At 40.6% G+C, this 25,192-nt stretch overlaps 1 protein-coding gene across 1 annotated transcript; it reads left to right on the top strand.

Moving 5' to 3' along the window:
- The first annotated feature begins 3,177 nt into the window (after nt 1–3,177).
- postnb (periostin, osteoblast specific factor b) lies at nt 3,178–15,802 on the top strand. Its single transcript, XM_068745184.1, has 22 exons — nt 3,178–3,296; nt 3,727–3,825; nt 6,329–6,393; nt 6,624–6,781; nt 6,862–7,026; nt 7,110–7,256; nt 7,616–7,757; nt 9,597–9,809; nt 9,946–10,080; nt 10,221–10,369; nt 10,505–10,641; nt 10,814–10,944; nt 11,047–11,177; nt 11,457–11,559; nt 11,641–11,708; nt 11,942–11,987; nt 12,112–12,141; nt 12,534–13,253; nt 13,363–13,410; nt 13,814–13,873; nt 14,132–14,170; nt 15,227–15,802. Exons 1-22 carry the CDS (start codon nt 3,178–3,180, stop codon nt 15,253–15,255), a joined length of 2,934 nt encoding a protein of 977 aa, XP_068601285.1. The 3' UTR covers nt 15,256–15,802.
- Nucleotides 15,803–25,192: the final 9,390 nt, after the last annotated feature.

Genomic DNA, 25,192 nt, shown 5'->3' with positions numbered 1-25,192 from the left:
AAGGTCAAGTACCTGAAGGGCTGATGAGAGGAGAGGGCAAAGTGAAATGGGCCAAGACAGAGCAATGATAAAATTAAGTTGTACGTAAGTTGTATTAAATGTAGGACCTTTACTAGTTTTGCCTAGTTTTGTAATTTAACATTATACTGATCATGTTTAGTTATTTACAGCCCTTTCTAATAATTAGTTTATTCTGTGGTTAGCAGAAAAACGAACTTTCATTTCAGACCTTCCTATACTTCTCAGACATTAAGCACCAATCTTACAGTTCGTGTTTTGCAACACTTTATTGTTAATAATTTGGGAATAAACAAAAAGAAACAATTGGGAATAACACTTTCATTGCACAGGAACCTCATACATTTGTAGCTTATGAAGGTCTTTATATTTTAAATCAAAACATCTGTAAGTATAAAATAATGACTCATCAACGTTTCTATAATTAAGGGCACCTGAATGACGGACTGTTCTGGCTTCACTGGGGACCTGACTTGCTACCTTGAGCAATGACTGAGATAATTATGGGGTATAGTATTAATATTTTTACTGGTATGAGTTCTGAGTTGTGTAAGTGCTATGCTGAGAGTGTAGTTGCCACGTATAATAACAGCTCCATAGGTTGAAGACACAAGCAGCATGAGGCCTCAGTTGAAGTCCCTTAAAGTCCATACCAGTAATCTCTTTTTGTATGTGTAAAAATCCTGGAGCGCTCAGTTTGCATTTCTGTTACACCGCTTTCCATTTATATTCGACTTAAAATTAGTTTATAGCAAGATACAAAGAGAATAATCCATATGTGAGAAAAAAAACTATTTATCTCCTCTTTGTGACACATGTGGTCTTTGTGCCAAAGGGTCAGTCTGTGTAAAAATAACTGACGCTTGTTCAGAATTTACAATGCAAACCAGGAAAGAGAGCTTATTCTTATTCTTGGCTGCTCATTGGAATGTTTGAATTGTAAAAATATTTTTTTCCAGGGTTTGTGTCTCAAGGACAGATGAAAGCTTTGGCTGGGATTTTATGAGTACGAGCGTTCCCAAAAGCCATGAATCATCAAATACATTTAAGCCTCACTGAATTAATGTGTCAACCTTTTATTGAACATGTGGCTTGATGAATGGTTAATATTCTGATATTTTAACTTTCCTACTGCTTACTGGTTCAAAACAAGATGTAGTAAACAAGCAAGCACACTGGATTCAGTCCCGCTGCGCTTTTTCAGGATTGGATCTGGTCTTTTGCCCTTTTTAACAATCTACTAGCTCGTCTTCCTTTTACTTTTGCTGCTCACAATTTGTCTGTCTGGAGATACGGATGAACAACATGTGGTAGAATAAATAGTGTAAGTGCTGGCATTTGTTACCAGCATTAGCAACTGTTGCCAACTATGACTGAGTAACATATCATGATATACATACAGCTTTATACAGTATGTTCTCAACAGATTTAACATGTTATTTTCATTGTTACAAACATTAAGACTTCATTAAGGAGTTGCCTTAGTAGTTGATTTTTGACTCACTGTGTCGACTCCGTCTCTAGTTCTTAGTTTATTGCCCTTTTATCAACATGATATTATATGGTCAATATGATGGACAATTTTGAAATGCTTTCAAATGTGTTGTTCTTCATTTAATGTGATCAAGTCTGGATAAGTTCGACTGTTTTATTAAATATCATTGTTCTTATGAATTGGTGTACTTTTATAGCACAGGAAGTTTATCTTATTACAACCATCCCCAAGTCCGAGTGCAGGTCTTTCCTAATTATTATTCAAAGTATGCAACTGTATTTTTTTTATTTACATGAAACTGCTCCTTAAAGATGACTATTTTGTGCTATTTCTTCCTGCTGCCCATTTAGCATCAGGTAATAGTGACTGAAATGATTACTGGCTCTATCAGGATAAGTTTTTTTTCTGAGAGAAGCCTGAAAAAGATCTCTGGCAGACCTCTGTCTTTGCTGCACCGTGTCTGAGCCTGTAACCATGCACATGTGAACATGAAATTGATTCTGCTTTATTCTTTGTTCTTCTGTTTCAAAGCTTGTAGTTTTGCTTTAGTTTAATTTAATTTGTTTTGTTTTGTTTTGCTTTCAAAATCTTGTAAGGGTCCAATGATACTATATTCAACAATATGATTGGAGAATTTTACAAATATATCCAGGCTCATGTCGTAAGAAAATGTTTGTACAATGTAGGATTTACAATAGCAATAACCAGAAGATCTGCATAACATTTTGGATGTTCTGATTGAGCCGTTTAATTATTGATTTATCATGAAGCCTTTCATTATTCATACCCATATTCTTGTTGGGATCAATTCCCTCTCAACTTATAAATTTGTAAAAACAAATATCCATATGGGATAGCGATGTATGAGACATATTGCTTGCGCCCACTAGATGGAGCAAACTTTACACCCTGAAAAATGTATTCAGTCAGTTGGCTTATTTGTTCAGGGCAGAGATTCAATGTTTTTTTTAATTAATGTGCTCTCTGTTCTATCTTAACTTTTGTTGTATTCAGCTTCAGAGACTTAAAATGAGCTATTTCATGGTGTTGCACTAACATTTAAATATCTTAAAAATCTTAAATCTTTATTCTTCTGACATTATGCATCCAGTACTCAGTACAGACACACACAACATATCTTAAACATTTATTCATTCATTCATTTTCTACCGGTCACAGGAGTTGCTGGAGCCTTTCTATTTATTGATGAAATCTTTATTTAAACAAAGCAGAACAAGTGTTAATGGTCCAGATAATGTTTCTAACTTTAAGGGCAATCAACTGTAAGCTACATGATTTTGATCTGAGTTAAATTTTGACTTCATATAAAGTTAAAACAACTAAAGTAATGATTTTGCAAGTTTACTTTTATTAAAAAAATATGTACACTGGAAAATTTAAGACATAAGAAATGCAAATGCAGTAGTGGTTGCTAAAATGCTTCAATCTAGCTGTTTTAAAGTCTATAAAAGAGTGCACTAAATACAAGTCAGAATAGTTCATCATGCCTGATATGCCTGTTTATTGTGTATTATTGTTGGGAGGTTTTAGGTTCCCCATGAATGCATGAAACATTGACATCCCTCTTGACTGGGGGAAGAGGCTTATGGTAGCCTATATAAACTCCCACTTTGAGTCGCATCCCATTCATCTGGTTTTCAAACATGAAGCTCCCGTTTCTAGTTGTCTTTGCTCTCTTTGCATTCTCCACATTTGACAAGGCTGACTCTTCAGCTTATGACAAAATAGTCGCCCACAGCCGTATCAGGGCAAGAAAAGAAGGGTAAGCTTATCAATACTTTTCATTCTGATTTTCCTTGAGAGTTTACTGAGGTCATTTCATTCAACATTGCTTGCAAGTCTTGAACCTCAATGCAGACGAGCTTGAATAGTTCTGCATATTTTTTTATTTTGTCTTTTTATTGTAAACAAAATTTATTATCAGGAATTTATACTGACAAATAATTGTCAAAATCAATCAGACCAATTTCATATTTTTAGGCATCATTATTCATGATTGACTGTATCTGTTGGCTGTTTCACAAGCACAGCTTGTGGCCAAACATTTATTCTTATTTATTAGTCTCGTTCTACCAAGAGCCGTTTGTTAAATATTGATTATAGTATGAATAGTTTAAAGATTTATAGACTCTTGCTCATGTGTTTTATGAGGTGATTAATCCCTCATCTTGTTTTCTCTCATCTCTCATCAGACCCAATGTTTGTGCTCTCCAGCAAGTCATGGGGACCAAGAAAAAGTACTTTAGTACTTGTCGTAACTGGTACCGGGGGTCAATCTGTGGGAAGAAAGCGTAAGTGTTGTGTCGTATTTCCAAAAGGGCAAGTTGTTTCTTCTTTTCAATGAAGCCAATCGATTAAGTTAAGCGAACCATTATATGCAAATAATGGTAGCAATTATCTTTAGTGTTTGGTTCATCTTCTATTGTTTCTTAAAAAATACTATTTTTGTAACTACCTGGTACGCAGACAGACAAATTTATTATCTTAATATGAATTAATGATGTGTGCTTACTGCAATATCCTTAAGTTTAAATATGAATTGAAATTTTCTTTCAATTACGGTAAGTTAATTAAATGGTTTTGAAGATTGTTCTTGCTGGACCAATATTTATATATTTTAAAAAGCAGTTTAACTTAAACAGATGAAATCTAGTATTCTTCCACCTCCAGATAATCATTAGCACATGTTATGTTACCTCCCCCAGCTATTTCCATGAAGTTTACAACCATGGTAAAGAGTGTGTTTCAGTTATTTAACATTCAGTAGTAATCCTGCTAGTCAGATGTAAATGTCAGTACATGTACATACTGCCTCTGACATCAGCGTCTCTGCTCTACACGGATGAGGACTATATCAATATTTTACATGGATTTTGTTTAGCTTTCATTTTCAGCAAAGGAAATTTGTGCATCAATAAAGGATATAATTTCTCTCCTGCAGAAGAAGCAATGGACAAGCATTATCTTCATTAACTCATATTATTCATGCTTACTTTCTAACAAAGGTTACTTTACTTAAATTCCATGTTTTACAGTAGTTTCTGGCATTTATTCCTCACTGTAAATTAACCCATTGAGATTTAATTTGTACAAGTGTACTGCGTATGTTTCCACAGCAGCTCTGTCTCAAATGAAATGTACAAACTTTCCGTTACCCACTACTGATGGGTTGAATTGGAATAAAACCACATATGGCTTTGAAAAAGTTATCACAAATCTTAGGGGGAAAGCTCTTTTATAAAAATGCTGACAAAGGTTTCCAACCAAACGCAACCCCTCAGTGTGGGAGGACAAATGTGCCGAGGGTTTGCTGACTCTGCCCCAATGGGGTTAGTGTGATCTCATCTCATTCCCTCCAACTCCATTCAACTTTGATTGAAGCTGTTGAAGGGAGCAGTTAACTGGGATTCTGAAGCCGCAGTCTGTTTTCTGCCTGAGACATCAATAGCAGTTAACAACTATGAGTAACCCTGCAAGTTTTATAAACTCCCGAGCTGACTCTGGGCAAATTTTATATAGTTTTTCCCCTAATACAATAGGTACAGCTGTGTTAAATGTCATGTTAAGGTGAAAAATAGCCATATCGAAATAGCTGGTCTTCCAGAAACTGGATTAACGCAATAGTTGCCACGCCAACCTGTATAAACTTGCTGATGCAAGGGATACCGTACATGTGGGACAGTTTTACTGGTTTCCTCAAGCTATTGTATCCTGTATATTTAGAAAAAATAGAGAGAAATCACTGCCTCTCAGTAACTGGTGACGGTTGGATTATGCTGTCTCTCAGATTTACAGGCCCCCCGAACTCTTCAATTGCACCGTGAGCCAGACACATTTCTTGAACTTTGATTCCAATCGCATTAAAGTTTTTCTTGGTCAAAATATTTCTGAAGTGAATAAATGTCAAGAAAAGTCAGAACAGCTTGCATTAGCTCAATCCAGATGGACCCTTGTGTTTATTTTAGCATATGCTGTTGGATGAAGTGATCTGTGTGGACAATTATTATATAGTAACAAACATCTGAAACCACAGTATGGGCAAGAACAATCATAGATGATTCAGCTAAAAAATACTAGTCAATTGTTTTAAAATAGTCTTCCAAACATCCATCCAATCATTTTATTTTATATCAGACGAGCGGGGTGTTGCTGGAGCTTATCCCAGTTGACCACGGGTGAGTGGGGGGGGGGGGCACACAGAGAAAGTAAAACACTCACGCACACACTCACACACTATGGACAATTTGGAGTGACAAATTCACCAAAGCTGCATTGTTTTGGAGGAAACCAGAGAACCCGGTTAAAACCCACGCAGACATGGGAAGAACATACAAACTCTGCACAAATAGGGATTGAACCCAAACCTTATTTAGCAACTGGGCCACACTTGTTTATTGTGCTTTTAATGCATATTGCATGTTGGAAGGAGTATTCTTCCTCCTCTGCTCCTTCACATGCACCACACTTTCAACATCCAAGGTAAATTGTACAATTATTATGGTTTTAGTATTATCTCGACTGTGCTTTTCTATGATTAAGGTTATCTTTAATTATTTTCAACATTTTTGCCACACATAATCCCATGAAAAAGGGTTTAAACAAAGTGTTTCAAGGGCTGGAGAATGGATTAACTAGATTTACATTAATTTTAATATAAAAAAAAAAAGATTTCGGTTGACGAATGTTTCGAGACACAAATGGAGTCATAGAAAATATTAAATTCATGAACCGAGGTTCCACTGTATTCCAAAAATGTTTTAAGTCATTTTCATGTTGGTGATGTGTCTTTTTCAGGATGGTGCTTTATGAATGCTGCCCAGGATACATGAAGTTGGAAGGCTTGCGTGGTTGCCCTGCAGGTACAGAGTGTTTGCAGCACAAATGTAGTTGATGTATCATGGCCCCCTACTCCAAATGTACAGCAGCTGCTTCTCCGAGCCAAACACACTACAGCTGCAAGATGTAGCATACCGTCAACATATGTAGGATCTCTCTTTATTGCCAGCCCATAAATATTTCCAAAATGTATTTTATAGTTTAAGAAACACCAGCTGACAGCTGCTAATACTTTCTGTAATGTCCTTCTTAGTGGCCCCAATTGGCAATGTGTATGAAACCTTGGGATTGGTTAAGGCCATTTCAACCCAAAAGTATGCGGACCTTTCTGAACTCAGGCCTGAGATTGAGGGGTCTGGATCCTACACCCTCTTTGCCCCCAGTAATGAGGCCTGGGAGCGTTTGGATGAAGTGAGTCAAGAACAAAACAAAAGATTAATGTATTTGCTCTGACTGTGAAGTTTTTATATCCTATTCTTCTCCCTTAATAGTCGGTGAGGAGCACACTAATCGGCAACGTGAACAAGGAATTGTACCATGCCCTGCATTATCACATGGTCAACAAACGCCTTTTAACTAAGGATTTAAAGAATGGAAAGACATTCCCCTCCATGTACAATGACCTCGGTCTCCAAATTAACCACTATTCAACTGGGGTGTGTATTATCATTTAGTACATCTTTGCTGTTTTACTTGGAATGTTTTAATGCTAAAATAAAGACACGTATTAAATGTGCAGGTGGTGACTGTGAACTGTGCCAGGGTCATCCACGGCAACCAAGTTGCCACCAACGGAGTTGTACATGTCATTGACCGTGTTATCAGCTCTGTTGGAACCACAATCCAGGATGTCCTTGATGCAGATGATGATCTGACAACTCTGAGTGTAGGTATTCGTTCGCAGGGAGAGATCAAATATCACTATCAATATAAGGACAAACATTATAAAACTCTGCTGCAGAGGTTGCTCATGCTGGGATGCATAGAGGAGCCAGATGTTTTCACAATAACTTGAGAGAATAAGCCAAAGACAATGGATAATGTCTTTACATTTTCAACTTATTGAACATCTTTGGTGCAAATAAAAAACAAGAGCATAAAAGTAAATGTGGAACAAATAGCAAATATCAGACATATCACAATTCTTCTAATAATTTTGATGTTTTGTACATCTCATGAAGTTGTTTCTACTGTGTTCTACTGTGTAATTATGTTTTTTCAACATATTTTACTGGTTAACTCTAGAATGTGGCACAAAGTGCTGGACTGTTGGAGAAACTGGGTCAGCCAGGACATTACACTCTGTTTGCCCCCACCAACGAAGCCTTTGAGAGACTGGGAAGTGAAGTGATGGAGAGACTTTACAGTGACAAGGAGGTCCTTAAAGGTAAAGCACATAATTCTTAGAAGTCTGTTGCTGTTGCTTAATGCCTGAAAGAGCACTTAAGGCCATTTAAAAGACCGACTACAGTGGAAACTGTGGATTTATATTAATGGTGGAAAACAATGCCCATATTTATATTGCACGTTGAAAGTACAGGAAAAGCAATGCATTGGCCAAGACACCCATTAAGTGTTTTTCAGTATCTTTCAATCTGAAACAGATGAAGCCACAATTGGTTGGAACGTACATGCATTTGGCAAACAGCGTAGCACAACAGTGTGTAAAAGAATAATAAAATAGTAACATTGGCTTTTGCTGAGAGGCAGGAAACATCTGCTTCATTTAGCCAGCTGATTAAATTGGCAAAAACACAGAATATATTATCAGCACATATCTTGTCCCGTGCTATGAGATCAGTCAATCTGGGTCTAAACACTCTCTACGTGAGATAAATGTTAATGATTTCAAGGTCACAGTCGATAATACAGTAATCTCCAGCAAAGAAGAGATTACCTATTTGGGCTGTGTTCTTGACAAATACCTGTCTGGCGATAGTATGGCAACTAAGGTGATCAAAAAAGTCAATCAGAGAACAAGATTTTTGGGCAGAATGTCTGCTTTTGTCAACAAAAGTGCTCTCCGGACGCTTGCTGGAGCCCTCGTTCAGCCCCTCTTTGACTATGCTAGCACCTCCTGGTATTCAAACATCAAAATGTCCCTGAAAACCAGGCTCCAAACCTCCCAAAACAAACTGATTCGGCTACTCCTCAATCTGGGGCCCATAACCCACCTTCTTCCTGGACATTTTGCTAGCCTAAAATGGCTCAGGGTAGAAGACAGGGTTAAACAACTCAAAATGGGATTGGCATTTAAAATAGTCAATGCAGCTCTGCCCTCAGTCCCCTCAATCCCAGCATACCTGACGGAACACCTCCACAGATTTAGTGACACCCACAGCCACAACACTAGAGGGAGCTCAAACAACAACCTGATTACCCCCTCCTATAGGACTAACATGGGTAAATCATCTTTCTACAATACGGCCACCCAAGGGTGGAACGGATTGACTCCCGCCCTCAAAACATGCACCTCTTTGGCCTCCTTCAAAAAGGCCCTAAAAATACACCTTTTATGGGGACAGAAACGGAGATAGTCATCACGACTCTCTCCGGGTCAAACCCCCCCTCCTTTTTTTTGTCCACCTATGTTGCACGTATTAATTGCTTTAGTAATTTATTGTAATTTATGTAAGTTATTTATTGTCATTTTGCATCAGTGGTGTAATTTATTTTAGATTAATTGTTAGTTTGCACTGGCGGTGTAATAACATTTTATTTTTGTTTTTCTAATGTTACGTTGCATCAATTGCGTAATTTAATATTGGTTTTATTTTTATTTGTATTGTTATTTGTGGATGATTTATGTACGAAGGACTTTCAACGGAAACAAGCCCGCAAGGGCTTTTTTGAAATGCTCCTCTTAGACAGGATGTTTGACGTTATTTGTACTGTAATACATGCTACTGTGTGACTGTACTTGTACTCTAACATTCTATCTAATAAATATATTCATCATCATCATCAGTCCAATTCGTTCAAATTTAAACACAATTCTAAAGAAATCCTCTCATTCAAAGATCCAAATGATCGAAGGGGTCGTCAGGTATTGCATTCGCAAAGCATGTTTTTTACTTTAATGGACAAACACTTCACAATTTTGCTTTTACATGCTGACGATGAAAAATTGTCATGCAAGGAATGACTGATGCTGAGCAATAGCTGTAAAATATCCACCTTTAAACCAAATCTAAAATTATTTTAAACATTTTTCTTTCTCTTGCAGCACTTATCAATTTCCACCTCTTGGACTCGGTCCAGTGTGCTGAGGCCATCATGGCCGGGAGCTCTTATGAGACTCTGGAGGGCAACAACATTGAGATTGGCTGCGATGGAGAGAGTTTAACAGTTAATGGAATCAAGATGGTGCGCAAGAAGGACATTGTCACCACCAATGGGGTCATTCACCTTATTGACCAAGTGCTCATGCCAGACTCTGGTTAGACCCCAGACTCACATTCCCCTTTGCACCGCCTCTCTCTCTCTCTCTCTGTTTTCTTTTTAGTATTTGCAAGGTGTGCTTATTTTTCCGTCAATCCTATTTTAATAATTTTGAATTCCCTGTACCTTTTAAGCTAAGCAGGTGATGGAGCTGTTAGGAAGCTCGCAGTCAAACTTTGGTGACATGGTGGCCCTGTTGGGACTTTCGTCTGCCATGAGACCAGAGGCTGAGTACACCTTGCTAGCTCCGCAAAACACTGTCTTCACTGGTGAGTCACATCAGTTGTAGCAATTACTTCTACTAGTAATAATAACTCATTATCATCAGAAGTCTGCTATTTCTGTTGCATAGATTGATGTACTTGGTGATAATTTTAATGAGAAGTATAAACCATTATTTTCTTTTTAGATGAAGTGCTGACCATGGATCAGAGATTGCTCAGGTTTATCCTTGAAAGCCACATCCTGAAAAACAAATATATCCTGGAAGAGTTGTACAATGGGCAGAAGCTGGAGACAATAGGAGGAAAATTTCTGAGGGTCTTCATCTACCGCACAGTGCGTTCTTTAAAAAAACTAATCAGGAATGGGACTGTAAATGTGCACTATGTGCATAAGACCAATCTCGTTATCGACCTTATTCATATTCATTGACTTCATTCATTGGTTTTTAATTTTTAATTCTTTCTGCAGGCTGTGTGTGTTGAGAATTCCTGTCTGATCAGAGGCAGTAAACAAGGAAGCAATGGAGCCCTTCATCTTATGAGGTCTCTGTTGAAACCAGCAGAAAAAACTATGTATGAGATTCTGACAGAAAATGGAGGGTACAAGTAAGTATAGTGCAATGATGGTGAAATTCTGCATTGGTATTTAAGTACAGCATATAATTTGCAACCACATTCTTTCTTTCCAGTGAATTTGAGGAAGTGCTGTCGTGGCAATGTGTCCTCCTTAGTTGTTTCTGTGAGAGCTAGATATGGTTTCTTTTATAATGCGCTGCAGGATCTTTCTGTCTCTGATGGAAGTTGCTGGCTTGACTGACCTGTTGAAGCAGGAGGGAGACTTCACTCTGTTTGCCCCCAGTGATAAAGCCTTCGCTAGTATGGATGAAAAGGATTTGGCCTTGTTGATGGGTATGCCTCCCATACTCCTGACTCTGTTATATGGACTCATCATGCACTGATAATCACACAGTATCAGTGCATGATTTATGGGATAGTTGCTCTTTGTTGCAGGTGATATAAATGCTCTCAGAGCCATCCTTCTGTACCACATCAATAATGGTATCTTCATCGGTGGTGGTTTGGAGACTGGGGTGACAAACCTTCTCAAGTCTCTCCAGGGCAGCAACATCAAAGTGATGTCTGTAAGTATGAAGTTTAATTACAGCTTTAATTACTAAACACTTTTTAAATCAATTGGCTTCATGCCTGAAGCAATACAGACTTCATGTGTTCAAATATATTGAAATATAATATGATTTATTCAGTCAAGTTTTGGATGAATTCTTTCGTGTTCTGTATTTCTGAACTCACTGATGTCAGTAGGATTCTAATAGTATCCTCTTAAACATACAGTATAATTCTTTTTTAAGCCCCAAATTACTGCTTTTCCTGTCTTTATTTGCGTTCATTGTCTCTTTCAGGCAAACAACACAATGCTTGTAAATTCTGTCACAGTCCCAGAATATGATGTCATGGCCACAAATGGAGTTATTCACTTTATTAACCATGTCTTGTATCCTCAAGGTACAATTTTAAGCAAGCTAATATATTCACACATATTTTAAAAGCCCAAGTGTAGTACGGCTATTGATTTTCTCCTTCCAGATATCCCCGTTGGAAGCCAGGCTCTCTTCATGCTGTTGAAGAGGCTCATCACTTACATGCAATTCAAGGTGTCTTAACGAAATCTGAATTCTCACTATTATTAGGGTACAATTTACAATTAATTATCTTGCTGCTAACTATTATTTATGTACAAAAAGTAAACTTCTCATGCAAAGCAGTGCATTTAAAACAGGCTTTGGTTTACTTGACCTTTAATACTGACAGATTAATTGATTATAGCTGTTGTTAAGGAGCATAAATACACGTTTGCCATGTTAACAGATTCTTACCATTATTGTAGTACATTCCAGGATTCAGATATCAGGAAATTCCTCTCACATTCTTGAGTAAGTAATGACACAATTAGTCATGTTTTGAATTGTTTGAACTTTGTAATACAATTTAGCATTTTAATTACATCAATGCTTTCTTCATTGTCATAAATGGAATTATATCTCTTATTTTTATTAGAGAGGATTGTCACTCATGTCAACCAACAAGGTACAGTAATGATGATTATAGAATGCCACTATAGACATACTGCATATATCGTCTGACAACTGAATACGCTCAGATCATCAGAAGAAAATCTCTGATTGGCTGCTGGCTAGTTTATGGACAATTTACAATAGCATCTGAATATATGATTTTCAAATAAAAAAACAAGCACAACTACAGAGAAAATAATAACATAATAATTATGATTAAAAGACTAAAATGTAATACATGACATAAATATTTGTATTATGAATCATATTTGCCATTGCCAGAGCAACCATTGGGATCAAGTGAGCATCCCATTTGTTGTCTTACCTGCATGTACAATAATATCTTTCTGTTGCAAGGATTAATAGTGGCCTACTAGTGACTTCATGCCTTCTTTGATTCTACAGTTCCTGAAACAAAGGTGACAAGAGTTTTCCAGGAAGAGCCCTCTATCACTAAGGTCACCAGGGTTGTTGGTGGTGATCACACCATCTCGAAAGTCACCAGAGTCGTAAGCGGTGATCCCTCCTCCATCTCCAAAGTCACCAGGGTCGTTCAAAGTGATCCCTCCATCTCCAAAGTCACCAGGGTCGTTCAAAGTGATCCCTCCATAATTGAGTACACCAAGGTCATTGAAGGTGAGCCTTCTGTCACCAAGGTTACCAGGTTCATTGAGGGTGATCCTTCCCTCTCTGAATTCACCAAGGTCATTGAGGGCGATCCCTCATTCACCAAAGTCACCAGGTTCATTGAGGGTGATCCTTCCCTCTCTGAATTCACCAAGGTCATTGAGGGCGATCCCTCATTCACCAAAGTCACCAGGTTCATTGAGGGTGATCCCTCCCACTCTGAATTCACCAAGGTCATTGAGGGCGATCCCTCATTCACCAAAGTCACAAGGGTAATTGAGAGTGAGCCCAAAGTCACCAGGGTCATTAAAGGTGATCCCTCATTCACCACAGTCACCAGGTTCATTGAGGGTGATCCCTCCCTCTCTGAATTCACCAAGGTCATTGAGGGCGATCCCTCATTCACCAAAGTCACAAGGGTAATTGAGAGTGAGCCCAAAGTCACCAGGGTCATTAAAGGTGATCCCTCATTCACCAAAGTCACCAGGATTGCCTCAGGTAATTATTGTTTTTTTTAAATCAATATACTACTTTAATTATATATTTGCAAATATTGTTATACATGTCACACATCATAATAAGAACTACTGAATACTGTCATCCACAGGTCCTCAATTCTCAGTCAGCACTGGAACCACCAACATCAAAGTTGAAGGTTGATGATGCTTACTCTGATTTTAACACACGCATTAACATTGTCCTTCTTTGTGTGACCAAATGGTATACAAGGTTTTATAGCCCACTTCTCTTAAAATCAGTCTCCCAATGATCAACATGGTTAGAATTTGTTTCAGAAATGTTTCCCTTGTATGTAAGTGGTGTAGTTTTACACTGACACATGTACTATTTTACAGGTTAGGGTTAAGATGCAGGCATGACAAACAAGGCTTGACACATATTATTTAGATCATTTCACATTTTAGCTCATGTTTAGGTACAAAGATAATCTTATTATGATCTGTAATTTTACAAAATGAACAGAATATAGAAGGACATTATAGTACATCTTTGTAATATACGTATATTCCAGCTTCACTCATGTTTTATTTTTGCTTCAGATGTCGACATTTCAGAGAATCCCACTTTTGCTTCTGACAGATTGGCTAAAATGATCCGAGGTAACTTTGAGGCAACTGTACATTTCACTAATTGGGAAAGAATAATTATTATTATTATGTTTGACTGATATCTATCTATCTATCTATCTATCTATCTATCTATCTATCTATCTATCTATCTATCTATCTATCTATCTATCTATCTATCTATCATCTATCTATCATCTATCTATCTACCATCTATCTATCATCTATCTATCTATCATCTTTTTTTCTTTCTTTCTTTCTTTCTTTCTTTCTTTCTTCCTGACATTATAGAAGGTGGTTCAAGAAAAAAAATCCCCCGAAGATTTTTAGGTAAAAATGTATTGAAAATGTCATATAAATCTCAAGTCTGCTGCAAAGCCTTCTTACACGTACCATCATGCAACCTATCAAAAAAAAACTTCAATCATGAGAGCTGAAACTAAGATAACAACTAATCATTTTGGGAAATGTGCTTGGGTTTCTTAGCTTTATGCTGTCATCTTTGATGCCAATCCTTTGTCTGTGAATATGGGTTTGGTTATGTAAAAAAAACACAGAAAATGTAGATTAGAGCTCTCTCTCTCTCTCTCTCTCTCTCTCTCTTCTAATACTAAATCTTAAGAAATATTCTGTTAAAGTCCCATCTTTGAAGATGGTAGATTCAACAATTAGTCACTTTTATCCGTATTCACTACAAACACATTTATTTCATGAAACAGGCCTCAACCTGCCAGTCACTTTCTGGAATCTGCATATGTGATATTGAGCAGTCCAAAAATCCTTATCATCTAATTAAAAAATATTTTATTGGTTTCTTCCATTATAAGTACGGTATGAAAAATCTTGCAAATGATGCACTGTAAAATCCAAATGAGATTTTAAATATTGTTCTTTTTTATTTTTACTTTATTTTAGGTTTTTTACAAAAACACACCAACAATATATAAAGTGTTCCTAAACTTGGGAGATGTGTTTTACTATGCTTCCAGTTCAAACATCAGACCCGCCCATGGTTTTAATGTCATAAATAATAGGAACTATATCAAGCTTCATAGCACATTTCCCAAAGTTTCAAACTATTACATCGAGTCATCAGTGTCTGCTTGCTCCATTACTTCCATGCTTGCTTGCTTACTGTAAGTAACAGTTAAGCTGACTGTGCCATTGCAATTGCCATTCATAGTGTTGAAGAGCATCAACTCAATTCCACTGTTGATTAATAGGTGTGACTTCATTCACTCATTACCACTCATTACTCCGTGTTATGCTGAGTTTTGTCTTTGTTTTTGGGGAGTGGTGGGATCAGAAGTAAAACTTGAACCTCAAACATACCCACGTACGCTGGTTGGCTCACATTGTCTTCTATCTTTTCTCTTCTTTCAACAGCCCGCAACAAGAGGAGAGGAAGGAACTGAGCAAGGACGGATGAGAAAATTAATGTTGTAAAAGCAAATAAATACACCAAACCCGCGTGTTAAAAGAATACTGGGGAGACATAAAATGTCAGTGATTTAAAGTGAAATGCCGAAGTTGTACCTGGCAAGAATGAAACTATTCTCTTAAACAATTTAATGGTGCTTTCAATGTATATATCTCATGAGTGTGCAATGCATGCAAAGGAGTATTTTCAGAACATGTAAACAACGTTCAAATGAGCGTTTTGAAAAGAGTTCAAAGACATGAAACAAGACAGCTAAGCAATAAATGCTTTTAAACACAAGCCATTAGGGGACCAATAAAATGCTTCGCTAGTAAAATTCTGCTGTGCCTCTGCTAAAGGAGAAAGTTAATGGAATTCTACTAGCTATTTTTTTTTTAAAGGATTTTATATTTATCAATCTCACATGAATCAATGAAAAAAAGGAACTGTTGAACTAGTCTAATTCATCTGGTTGAATATTCTTCAATGTTTAATGTAAATGTTTTCTATGTCTGTATGATTTGGAAAAGTATATTCCACTGTAGGTCTTCTCTGGTGTAACAGGTCATGTACTTGTAATGATCTAGTGCAGTCAATCTCGATTTAATAAACAAGAATCTGAGTTAACAAATGTGAAAGTATCACATATGTATTCATTGAGATAATGAGTTATTATTTTCAACCACTCACACCGACAAACAAGTTAGTGTGATCAATTCACCTAAGCTGCATGTTTTTGGAAGAGAAAGGAAGTCAGAGAACCCCAGCGAGAACATACAAACTTAGCTCATAAAGGAATCGAACCTGGAACACTCTTGTTGTTAGGCAACAGCGCTACCCACTGTGCCACCCAAAAACCAAAGAGATAAATCATTTTTCACAGCTGCAATTTTACAATAACAATGAACAGAATGCCTTATTTATCCCAGCAGCCGGCAAACCACTACTTGAAGTGATTAAGTGATGATACTTATGTGGCTCCATTTAAATTATGACTTAATTTGTTATATTTCAAATGCCATACGTATTCAATCATTTTCACGTCATCCAGTCAGCGGGTTTTGTGAATTGAAATTATAAAATTGCCTGTCCATCCAAAAAGTACACAAATATACATTGCTTTTATGTTTACTATAAAAAAAGGCAAATTAATGCATGAGAAAAAATTAATTTACCATAAAAGTCATTAATTCCATAATTACACATATTATCATATCATTATAATTAACTTCAGGTTGCAGACAGTAATGCACTGTTAAAGGTCTCCCTACCAATGAGGTCACATTGGACATGCATAAAAACAGAGGTCTCTGTGGTTATATTAAACACACATCTTTGATGGTGTTAGATCTAGACAGCAGGCAGACTATTTGGTTCATGAGTTCAAGTTCATTTTATTGCACAAGATGAGTTCATGATTTTATTGTTCATGTTTAAATCTATCCATGGCTTGGCACCCCGATACGTCTCGGAACTCATTCACATCAAAATCCCCCTTAGGCCACTGCTCTCCTCTGATCAGCTGCAACTGATCCTCCAAAACCAACAGAAAGACGAGAGGTGATCGTGCTTTCGCAGTTGCAGCACCCAAACTCTGGAATGCTCTGCCTCCACTCATTAAATCAGCCCCCTCAAAACCCACTTATAGCTCTAGTTGAGAGTTTTCTGTGATTTTTACGCCTGTTTTACTCTGTTTTTGCCTGTCTATTTTTTTAGTGCATAATTGTATGTACTGCGTTGTTTTTATTTGTATTTTTTATTTTAGTTTTGGGCTTGTACTTTGTTGAGTCTTCACGACTTGTGAAATGTGCTTTATAAATAAAGTGGATTGCATTGTACTTCCACTTCACTGTTGGCTTGTGTCACTAGAATAAAAGCAAAGTTTTTGTCTGTTCCATAGTCAACAGGAGCTTGTATAATGAATGTTTCCTGTCTCAAAAAAGGTGGTCTCCAGTTGAAAGCCTACTTCAGTGGACAAGGAAGGGATGGCATGACTCATCCAGTCCCCTCTCATCACTGCTCATCCTGCTCTTTCAGTTGATGGACAACCTGCCAGGAACTGGCCCTTTTGGCTGCAGTCCAGCAAAGCCTAGATTTCACATGGTGCAGACTTTCCAAGGGAGACAAGAGAAATCCTCCTAGATGCATGGCCTCCAGGTAACTTGAGGAAGAAGTGGTGAGGACAGGGCTGACAGGGCAAGTTCTCCTGGAAAACAGGATTAAGCGTGTTTGACTGAGGATGGGGACTGAAGAGTGAAAGGTTAAATTTATCCGTTGTACATTACTGGAGGTGATTATCAAATCCAAAAGGCTTATGTGATTCCACCCTGTCTGATTCACAGACACACTGAGCTCGGTGAACATTGTCGCAAGAAGTATTAAAAAATAGTATGTGTACCAACAGTCTTTTTCCAGGACACTTCCCTCCATTTAGGTTGTTCATCACTGAGATGCAGACTGACAAATATTCATAAGGTAAAATCTTTATGGAAACTATATAATTTGGATTAGTTTAGATAAATGTGGTGATTCCAGACTCAGTGCAGACACATCACTGACAGAACGTTAATTAGGCCCGAGCGCCTATTCTAGGCGTAAGGGGCTATTGCTTTTGCAACGCAGAAGACAAGTTGACGAGCGAAGCGAGTCAACCCTCGACAAAGTTGACGAGCACAGCTCGTCAACCCTCGGCATCCAACTTTGCCATGCTGTTGAGGACGACCAACACACTCACGCACACACACACCGACACTCAACAGCACACACACACACACCGACACTAAACAACACAAATGCACACACACAGAGATCCACAAACACGAGTTGACGAGCGCAGCGAGTCAACTCGTGTTTGTAACTGTCTTCCGATGGTTGACGAGCGCAGCGAGTCAACCATCGGGCGACCAACACACCCACGCCCACACCCACGACACTCAACAGCACACACACACACACCCCGACACTAAACAACACAGACACACAGAGACACACACAGACACACAGAGACAACACAGAGACAACACGAGTTGACGAGCTTCGCTCGTCAACTCGTGTTTGTGTGCCCCCACAGACGCGTAGCCCTCGTCGAGACCATTCCGAAAATGTATTTTGTGTAGAAATCGCACACTCAGAAAAAAAGTTATATTGTTTTTGCAAAAATTCTTTATTAGGCCCGAGCGCCTATTCTAGGCGTAAGGGGCTATTGCTTTTGCAACGCAGAAGACGACAAGTTGACGAGCGCAGCTCGTCAACTCTCGACAAAGTTGACGAGCGCAGCTCGTCAACCCTCGACAAAGTTGACGAGCGCAGCTCGTCAACCCTCGGCATCCAACACACTCACGCACACACACACCGACACTCAACAGCACACACACACACACACACCGACACTCAACAACACACACGCACACACACAGACATCGACAAACACAGTTGACGAGCGCAGCGAGTCAACTGTGTTTGTAACTGTCTTCCGATGGTTGACGAGCGCAGCGAGTCAACCATCGGGCGACCAACACACCCACGCCCACACCCACGACACTCAACAGCACACACACACACACCGACACTCAACACACACGCACATACACAGACATCGACAAACACAGTTGACGAGCGTAGCGAGCGCAGCGCAGCGAGTCAACCATCGGGCGACCAACACACCCACGCCCACACCCACGACACTTAACAGCACACACACACACCCCGACACTAAACAACACACACATACAGACACACACAAACACGAGTTGACGAGCGCAGCGAGTCAACTCGTGTTTGTGTGTGTCTGTGTGCCCCCACAGACGCGTGGCCTTCGTCGAGACCATTCCGAAAATGTATTTTGTGTAAAAATCGAATACTCAGAAAAAAAGTTATATTGTTTTTGCAAAAATTCTTTATTCTTTATTAGGCCCGAGCGCCTATTCTAGGCGTAAGGGGCTATTGCTTTTGCAACGCAGAAGACAAGTTGACGAGCGTAGCGAGTCAACCCTCGACAAAGTTGACGAGCGCAGCTCGTCAACCCTCGGCATCCAACTTTGCCATGCTGTTGAGGACGACCAACACACCCATGCACACACACACCGACACTCAACAGCACACACACACACACCGACACTAAACAACACAAACGCACACACACAGAGATCCACAAACACGAGTTGACGAGCGCAGCGAGTCAACTCGTGTTTGTAACTGTCTTCCGATGGTTGACGAGCGCAGCGAGTCAACCATCGGGCGACCAACACACCCACGCCCACACCCACGACACTCAACAGCACACACACACACACCCCGACACTAAACAACACAGAAACACAGACACACACACACACACACACACACAAACACGAGTTGACGAGCGAAGCTCGTCAACTCGTGTTTGTGTGCCCCCACAGACGCGTAGCCCTCGTCGAGACCATTCCGAAAATGTATTTTGTGTAGAAATCGCACACTCAGAAAAAAAGTTATATTGTTTTTGCAAAAATTCTTTATTAGGCCCGAGCGCCTATTCTAGGCGTAAGGGGCTATTGCTTTTGCAACGCAGAAGATGACAAGTTGACGAGCGCAGCTCGTCAACTCTCGACAAAGTTGACGAGCGCAGCTCGTCAACCCTCGACAAAGTTGACGAGCGCAGCTCGTCAACCCTCGGCATCCAACACACTCACGCACACACACACCGACACTCAACAGCACACACACACACACCGACACTCAACAACACACACGCACACACACAGACATCGACAAACACAGTTGACGAGCGCAGCGAGTCAACTGTGTTTGTAACTGTCTTCCGATGGTTGACGAGCGCAGCGAGTCAACCATCGGGCGACCAACACACCCACGCCCACACCCACGACACTCAACAGCACACACACACACACCCCGACACTAAACAACACAGACACACAGACACACACACACACACACAAACACGAGTTGACGAGCGAAGCTCGTCAACTCGTGTTTGTGTGCCCCCACAGACGCGTAGCCCTCGTCGAGACCATTCCAAAAACGTATTTTGTGTAGAAATCGCATACTCAGAAAAAAAGTTATATTGTTTTTGCAAAAATTCTTTCTTCTTCTTTCTTCTTCTTTCTTCTTCTTTGTTCTGCTGTTTAAACGGCAATTTGACCCCCTGAACATGCTCGAAAACTCACCAAACTTTGAACCAAGCTCAGAACCGGCGAAAAATTAATTATTTTATGTGTTTTGAAATTGGGCATGAAAAAGTGGCGCGCTAGCGCCACCTACAAAAATCACAATGCATTGTGCCTATGGGGGCTCCAACGCCAACTTTGTCGGACAGCCACGAAATTCGGTACACACATGCGTCAAGTCAGGGCAAAAAAAAAAAAAAATTATGGCCACGCCCCCAGACACACAGGAAGGCGGCCATATTGGATATAATTTTAAAAACTGCTGAGTCAGCGTTTGCACACACACACACTCCAATCCAAACCAAATTTTAAACACTTATTGACCCTTCCTACCTGGACATTTTAAAAGTGAAACTTTGACAATTAGCCTTACAGCGCCCCCTAGAGAACGATAACAAAAATTGAATGGGAATTAAAAAAATACTTTGTCAGAAATGATTGAAACTTACCAGAAAAGTCCCTCATGTGGTCCCGATCAAAAAACACAGCCGTGACCATGTTGTTGTTTTTACGGTGTTGCCGTGGCGATGGCAACCCCGCCTATGGGGAGCGGTCCGACGCCAACTTTGTCGGACAGCCACGAAATTCGGTACAGACATGCGTCATGTCAGGGCAAAAAAAAAATGTATTATGGCCACGCCCCCAGACACACAGGAAGGCGGCCATATTGGATTGAAACTCCCGATGGCAGATGGCCATATAATCCAAGTAACGATTTGACTAAACTGTGAGCTACCAATGCAGCTCAAATCTAAACACTTGCGAAGCACTCAGGACAAAAGCGGCGTGCGTCGGCGGGTCAGCTCAACGGCCTGTCGGCCGGCGAGGGCCTACAACGCCGCTTGCGGCTTTAATTAGGCCCGAGCGCCTATACTAGGCGTAAGGGGCTATTGCTTTTGCAACGCAGAAGACGACAAGTTGACGAGCGCAGCTCGTCAACTCTCGACAAAGTTGACGAGCGCAGCTCGTCAACCCTCGACAAAGTTGACGAGCACAGCTCGTCAACCCTCGGCATCCAACACACTCACGCACACACACACCGACACTCAACAGCACACACACACACACCGACACTAAACAACACAAATGCACACACACAGAGATCCACAAACACGAGTTGACGAGCGCAGCGAGTCAACTCGTGTTTGTAACTGTCTTCCGATGGTTGACGAGCGCAGCGAGTCAACCATCGGGCGACCAACACACCCACGCCCACACCCACGACACTCAACAGCACACACACACACACCCCGACACTAAACAACACAGACACACAGACACACACGCACACACACAAACACGAGTTGACGAGCGAAGCTCGTCAACTCGTGTTTGTGTGCCCCCACAGACGCGTAGCCCTCGTCGAGACCATTCCAAAAACGTATTTTGTGTAGAAATCGCATACTCAGAAAAAAAGTTATATTGTTTTTGCAAAAATTCTTTATTCTTTAGGCCCGAGCGCCTATTCTAGGCGTAAGGGGCTATTGCTTTTGCAACGCAGAAGATGACAAGTTGACGAGCGCAGCTCGTCAACTCTCGACAAAGTTGACGAGCGCAGCTCGTCAACCCTCGACAAAGTTGACGAGCGCAGCTCGTCAACCCTCGGCATCCAACACACTCACGCACACACACACCGACACTAAACAACACAAACGCACACACACAGAGATCCACAAACACGAGTTGACGAGCGCAGCGAGTCAACTCGTGTTTGTAACTGTCTTCCGATGGTTGACGAGCGCAGCGAGTCAACCATCGGGCGACCAACACACCCACGCCCACACCCACGACACTCAACAGCACACACACACACACCCCGACACTAAACAACACAGACACACAGACACACACAGACACACACAAACACGAGTTGACGAGCGAAGCTCGTCAACTCGTGTTTGTGTGCCCCCACAGGCGCGTAGCCCTCGTCGAGACCATTCCAAAAACGTATTTTGTGTAGAAATCGCACACTCAGAAAAAAAGTTATATTGTTTTTGCAAAAATTCTTTATTCTTTTTCTTTTTAGGCCCGAGCGCCTATTCTAGGCGTAAGGGGCTATTGCTTTTGCAACGCAGAAGACAAGTTGACGAGCGTAGCGAGTCAACCCTCGACAAAGTTGACGAGCGCAGCTCGTCAACCCTCGGCATCCAACTTTGCCATGCTGTTGAGGACGACCAACACACTCACGCACACACACACCGACACTCAACAGCACACACACACACCGACACTAAACAACACAAATGCACACACACAAAGATCCACAAACACGAGTTGACGAGCGCAGCGAGTCAACTCGTGTTTGTAACTGTCTTCCGATGGTTGACGAGCGCAGCGAGTCAACCATCGGGCGACCAACACACCCACGCCCACACCCACGACACTCAACAGCACACACACACACACCCCGACACTAAACAACACAGACACACGGACAGACACACACACACACAAACACGAGTTGACGAGCGAAGCTCGTCAACTCGTGTTTGTGTGCCCCCACAGACGCGTAGCCCTCGTCGAGACCATTCCGAAAATGTATTTTGTGTAGAAATCGCACACTCAGAAAAAAAGTTATATTGTTTTTGCAAAAATTCTTTATTCTTCTTTATTTTTCTTTTTCTTTTTCTTCTTTGTTCTGCTGTTTAAACGGCAATTTGACCCCCTGAACATGCTCGAAAACTCACCAAACTTTGAACCAAGCTCAGAACCGGCGAAAAATTAATTATTTTATGTGTTTTGAAATTGGGCATGAAAAAGTGGCGCGCTAGCGCCACCTACAAAAATCACAATGCATTGTGCCTATGGGGGGTCCGACGCCAACTTTGTCGGACAGACACGAAATTTGGTACACACATGCGTCAAGTCGGTGCAAAAAAAAAAAAATATTATGGCCACGCCCCCAAACACACAGGAAGGCGGCCATATTGGATATAATTTTAAAAACTGCAGAGTCAGCGTTTGCACACACACACACTCCAATCCAAACCAAATTTTAAACACTTATTGACCCTTCCTACCTGGACACTTTAAAAGGGAAACTTTGACAATCAGCCTTACAGCGCCCCCTAGAGAACGATAACAAAAATTGAATGGGAATTAAAAAAAAACTTTTCCAGAAATGATTGAAACTTACCAGAAAAGTCCCTCATGTGGTCCCGATCAAAAAACACAATCGTAACCATGTTGTTTTTATGCTGTTGCCATGGCGATGGCAACCCCGCCTATGGTGAGGGGTCCGACGCCAACTTTGTCGGACAGCCACGAAATTCGGTACAGACATGCATCAAGTCAGGGCAAAAAAAAAAAAATTATGGCCACGCCCCCAGACACACAGGAAGGCGGCCATATTGGATTGAAACTTAAAAACTCCTGACGGCAGATGGCCATATAATCCAAATAACAATTTGACTAAACTGTGAGCTACTAATGCAGCTAAAATCTAAACACTTGCGAAGCACTCAGGACAAAAGCGGCGCGCGTCGGCGGGTCAGCTCAACGGCCTGTCGGCCGGCGAGGGCCTACAACGCCGCTTGCGGCTTTAATTCTTTTTCTTTTTCTTTTTCTTTTTCTTTGTTCTGCTGTTTAAACGGCAATTTGACCCCCTGAACATGCTCGAAAACTCACCAAACTTTGAACCAAGCTCAGAACCGGCGAAAAATTTATTATTTTATGTGTTTTAAAATTGGGCATGAAAAAGTGGCGCGCTAGCGCCACCTACAAAAATCACAATGCATTGTGCCTATGGGGGGTCCGACGCCAACTTTGTCGGACAGCCACGAAATTCGGTACACACATGCGTCAAGTCAGGGCAAAAAAAAAAAAGTATTATGGCCACGCCCCCAGACACACAGGATGGCGGCCATATTGGATATAATTTTAAAAACTGCTGAGTCAGCGTTTGCACACACACACACTCCAATCCAAACCAAATTTTAAACACTTATTGACCCTTCCTATCTGGACACTTTAAAAGGGAAACTTTGACAATCAGCCTTACAGCGCCCCCTAGAGAACGATAACAAATATTGAATGGGAATTTAAAAAATACTTTGCCAGAAATGATTGAAACTTACCAGAAAAGTCCCTCATGTGGTCCCGATCAAAAAACACAATCGTAACCATGTTGTTGTTTTTACGGTGTTGCCATGGCGATGGCAACCCCTCTTATGGGGAGGGGTCCGACGCCAACTTTGTCGGACAGCCACGAAATTCGGTACAGACATGCGTCATGTCAGGGCAAAAAAAAAAAGTATTATGGCCACGCCCCCAGACACACAGGAAGGCGGCCATATTGGATTGAAACTTAAAAACTCCTGATGGCAGAATGCCATATAATCCAAATACCGATTTGACTAAACTGTGAGCGACTCATGCAGCTCAAATCTAAACACTTGCGAAGCACTCAGGACAAAAGCGGCGTGCGTCGGCGGGTCAGCTCAACGGCCTGTCGGCCGGCGAGGGCCTACAACGCCGCTTGCGGCTTTAATTTTCTTTTTCTTTTTTCTTTTTCTTTTTCTTTTTCTTTGTTCTGCTGTTTAAACGGCAATTTGACCCCCTGAACATGCTCGAAAACTCACCAAACTTTGAACCAAGCTCAGAACCGGCGAAAAATTAATTATTTTATGTGTTTTAAAATTGGGCATGAAAAAGTGGCGCGCTAGCGCCACCTACAAAAATCACAATGCATTGTGCCTATGGGGGGTCCGACGCCAACTTTGTCGGACAGCCACGAAATTCGGTACACACATGCGTCAAGTCAGGGCAAAA

Source organism: Brachionichthys hirsutus, chromosome 11 (assembly GCF_040956055.1).
Source record: "Brachionichthys hirsutus isolate HB-005 chromosome 11, CSIRO-AGI_Bhir_v1, whole genome shotgun sequence".
Taxonomy (NCBI): Eukaryota; Metazoa; Chordata; class Actinopteri; order Lophiiformes; family Brachionichthyidae; genus Brachionichthys; species Brachionichthys hirsutus.
This window is presented reverse-complemented; position numbering and strand designations above follow the sequence as displayed.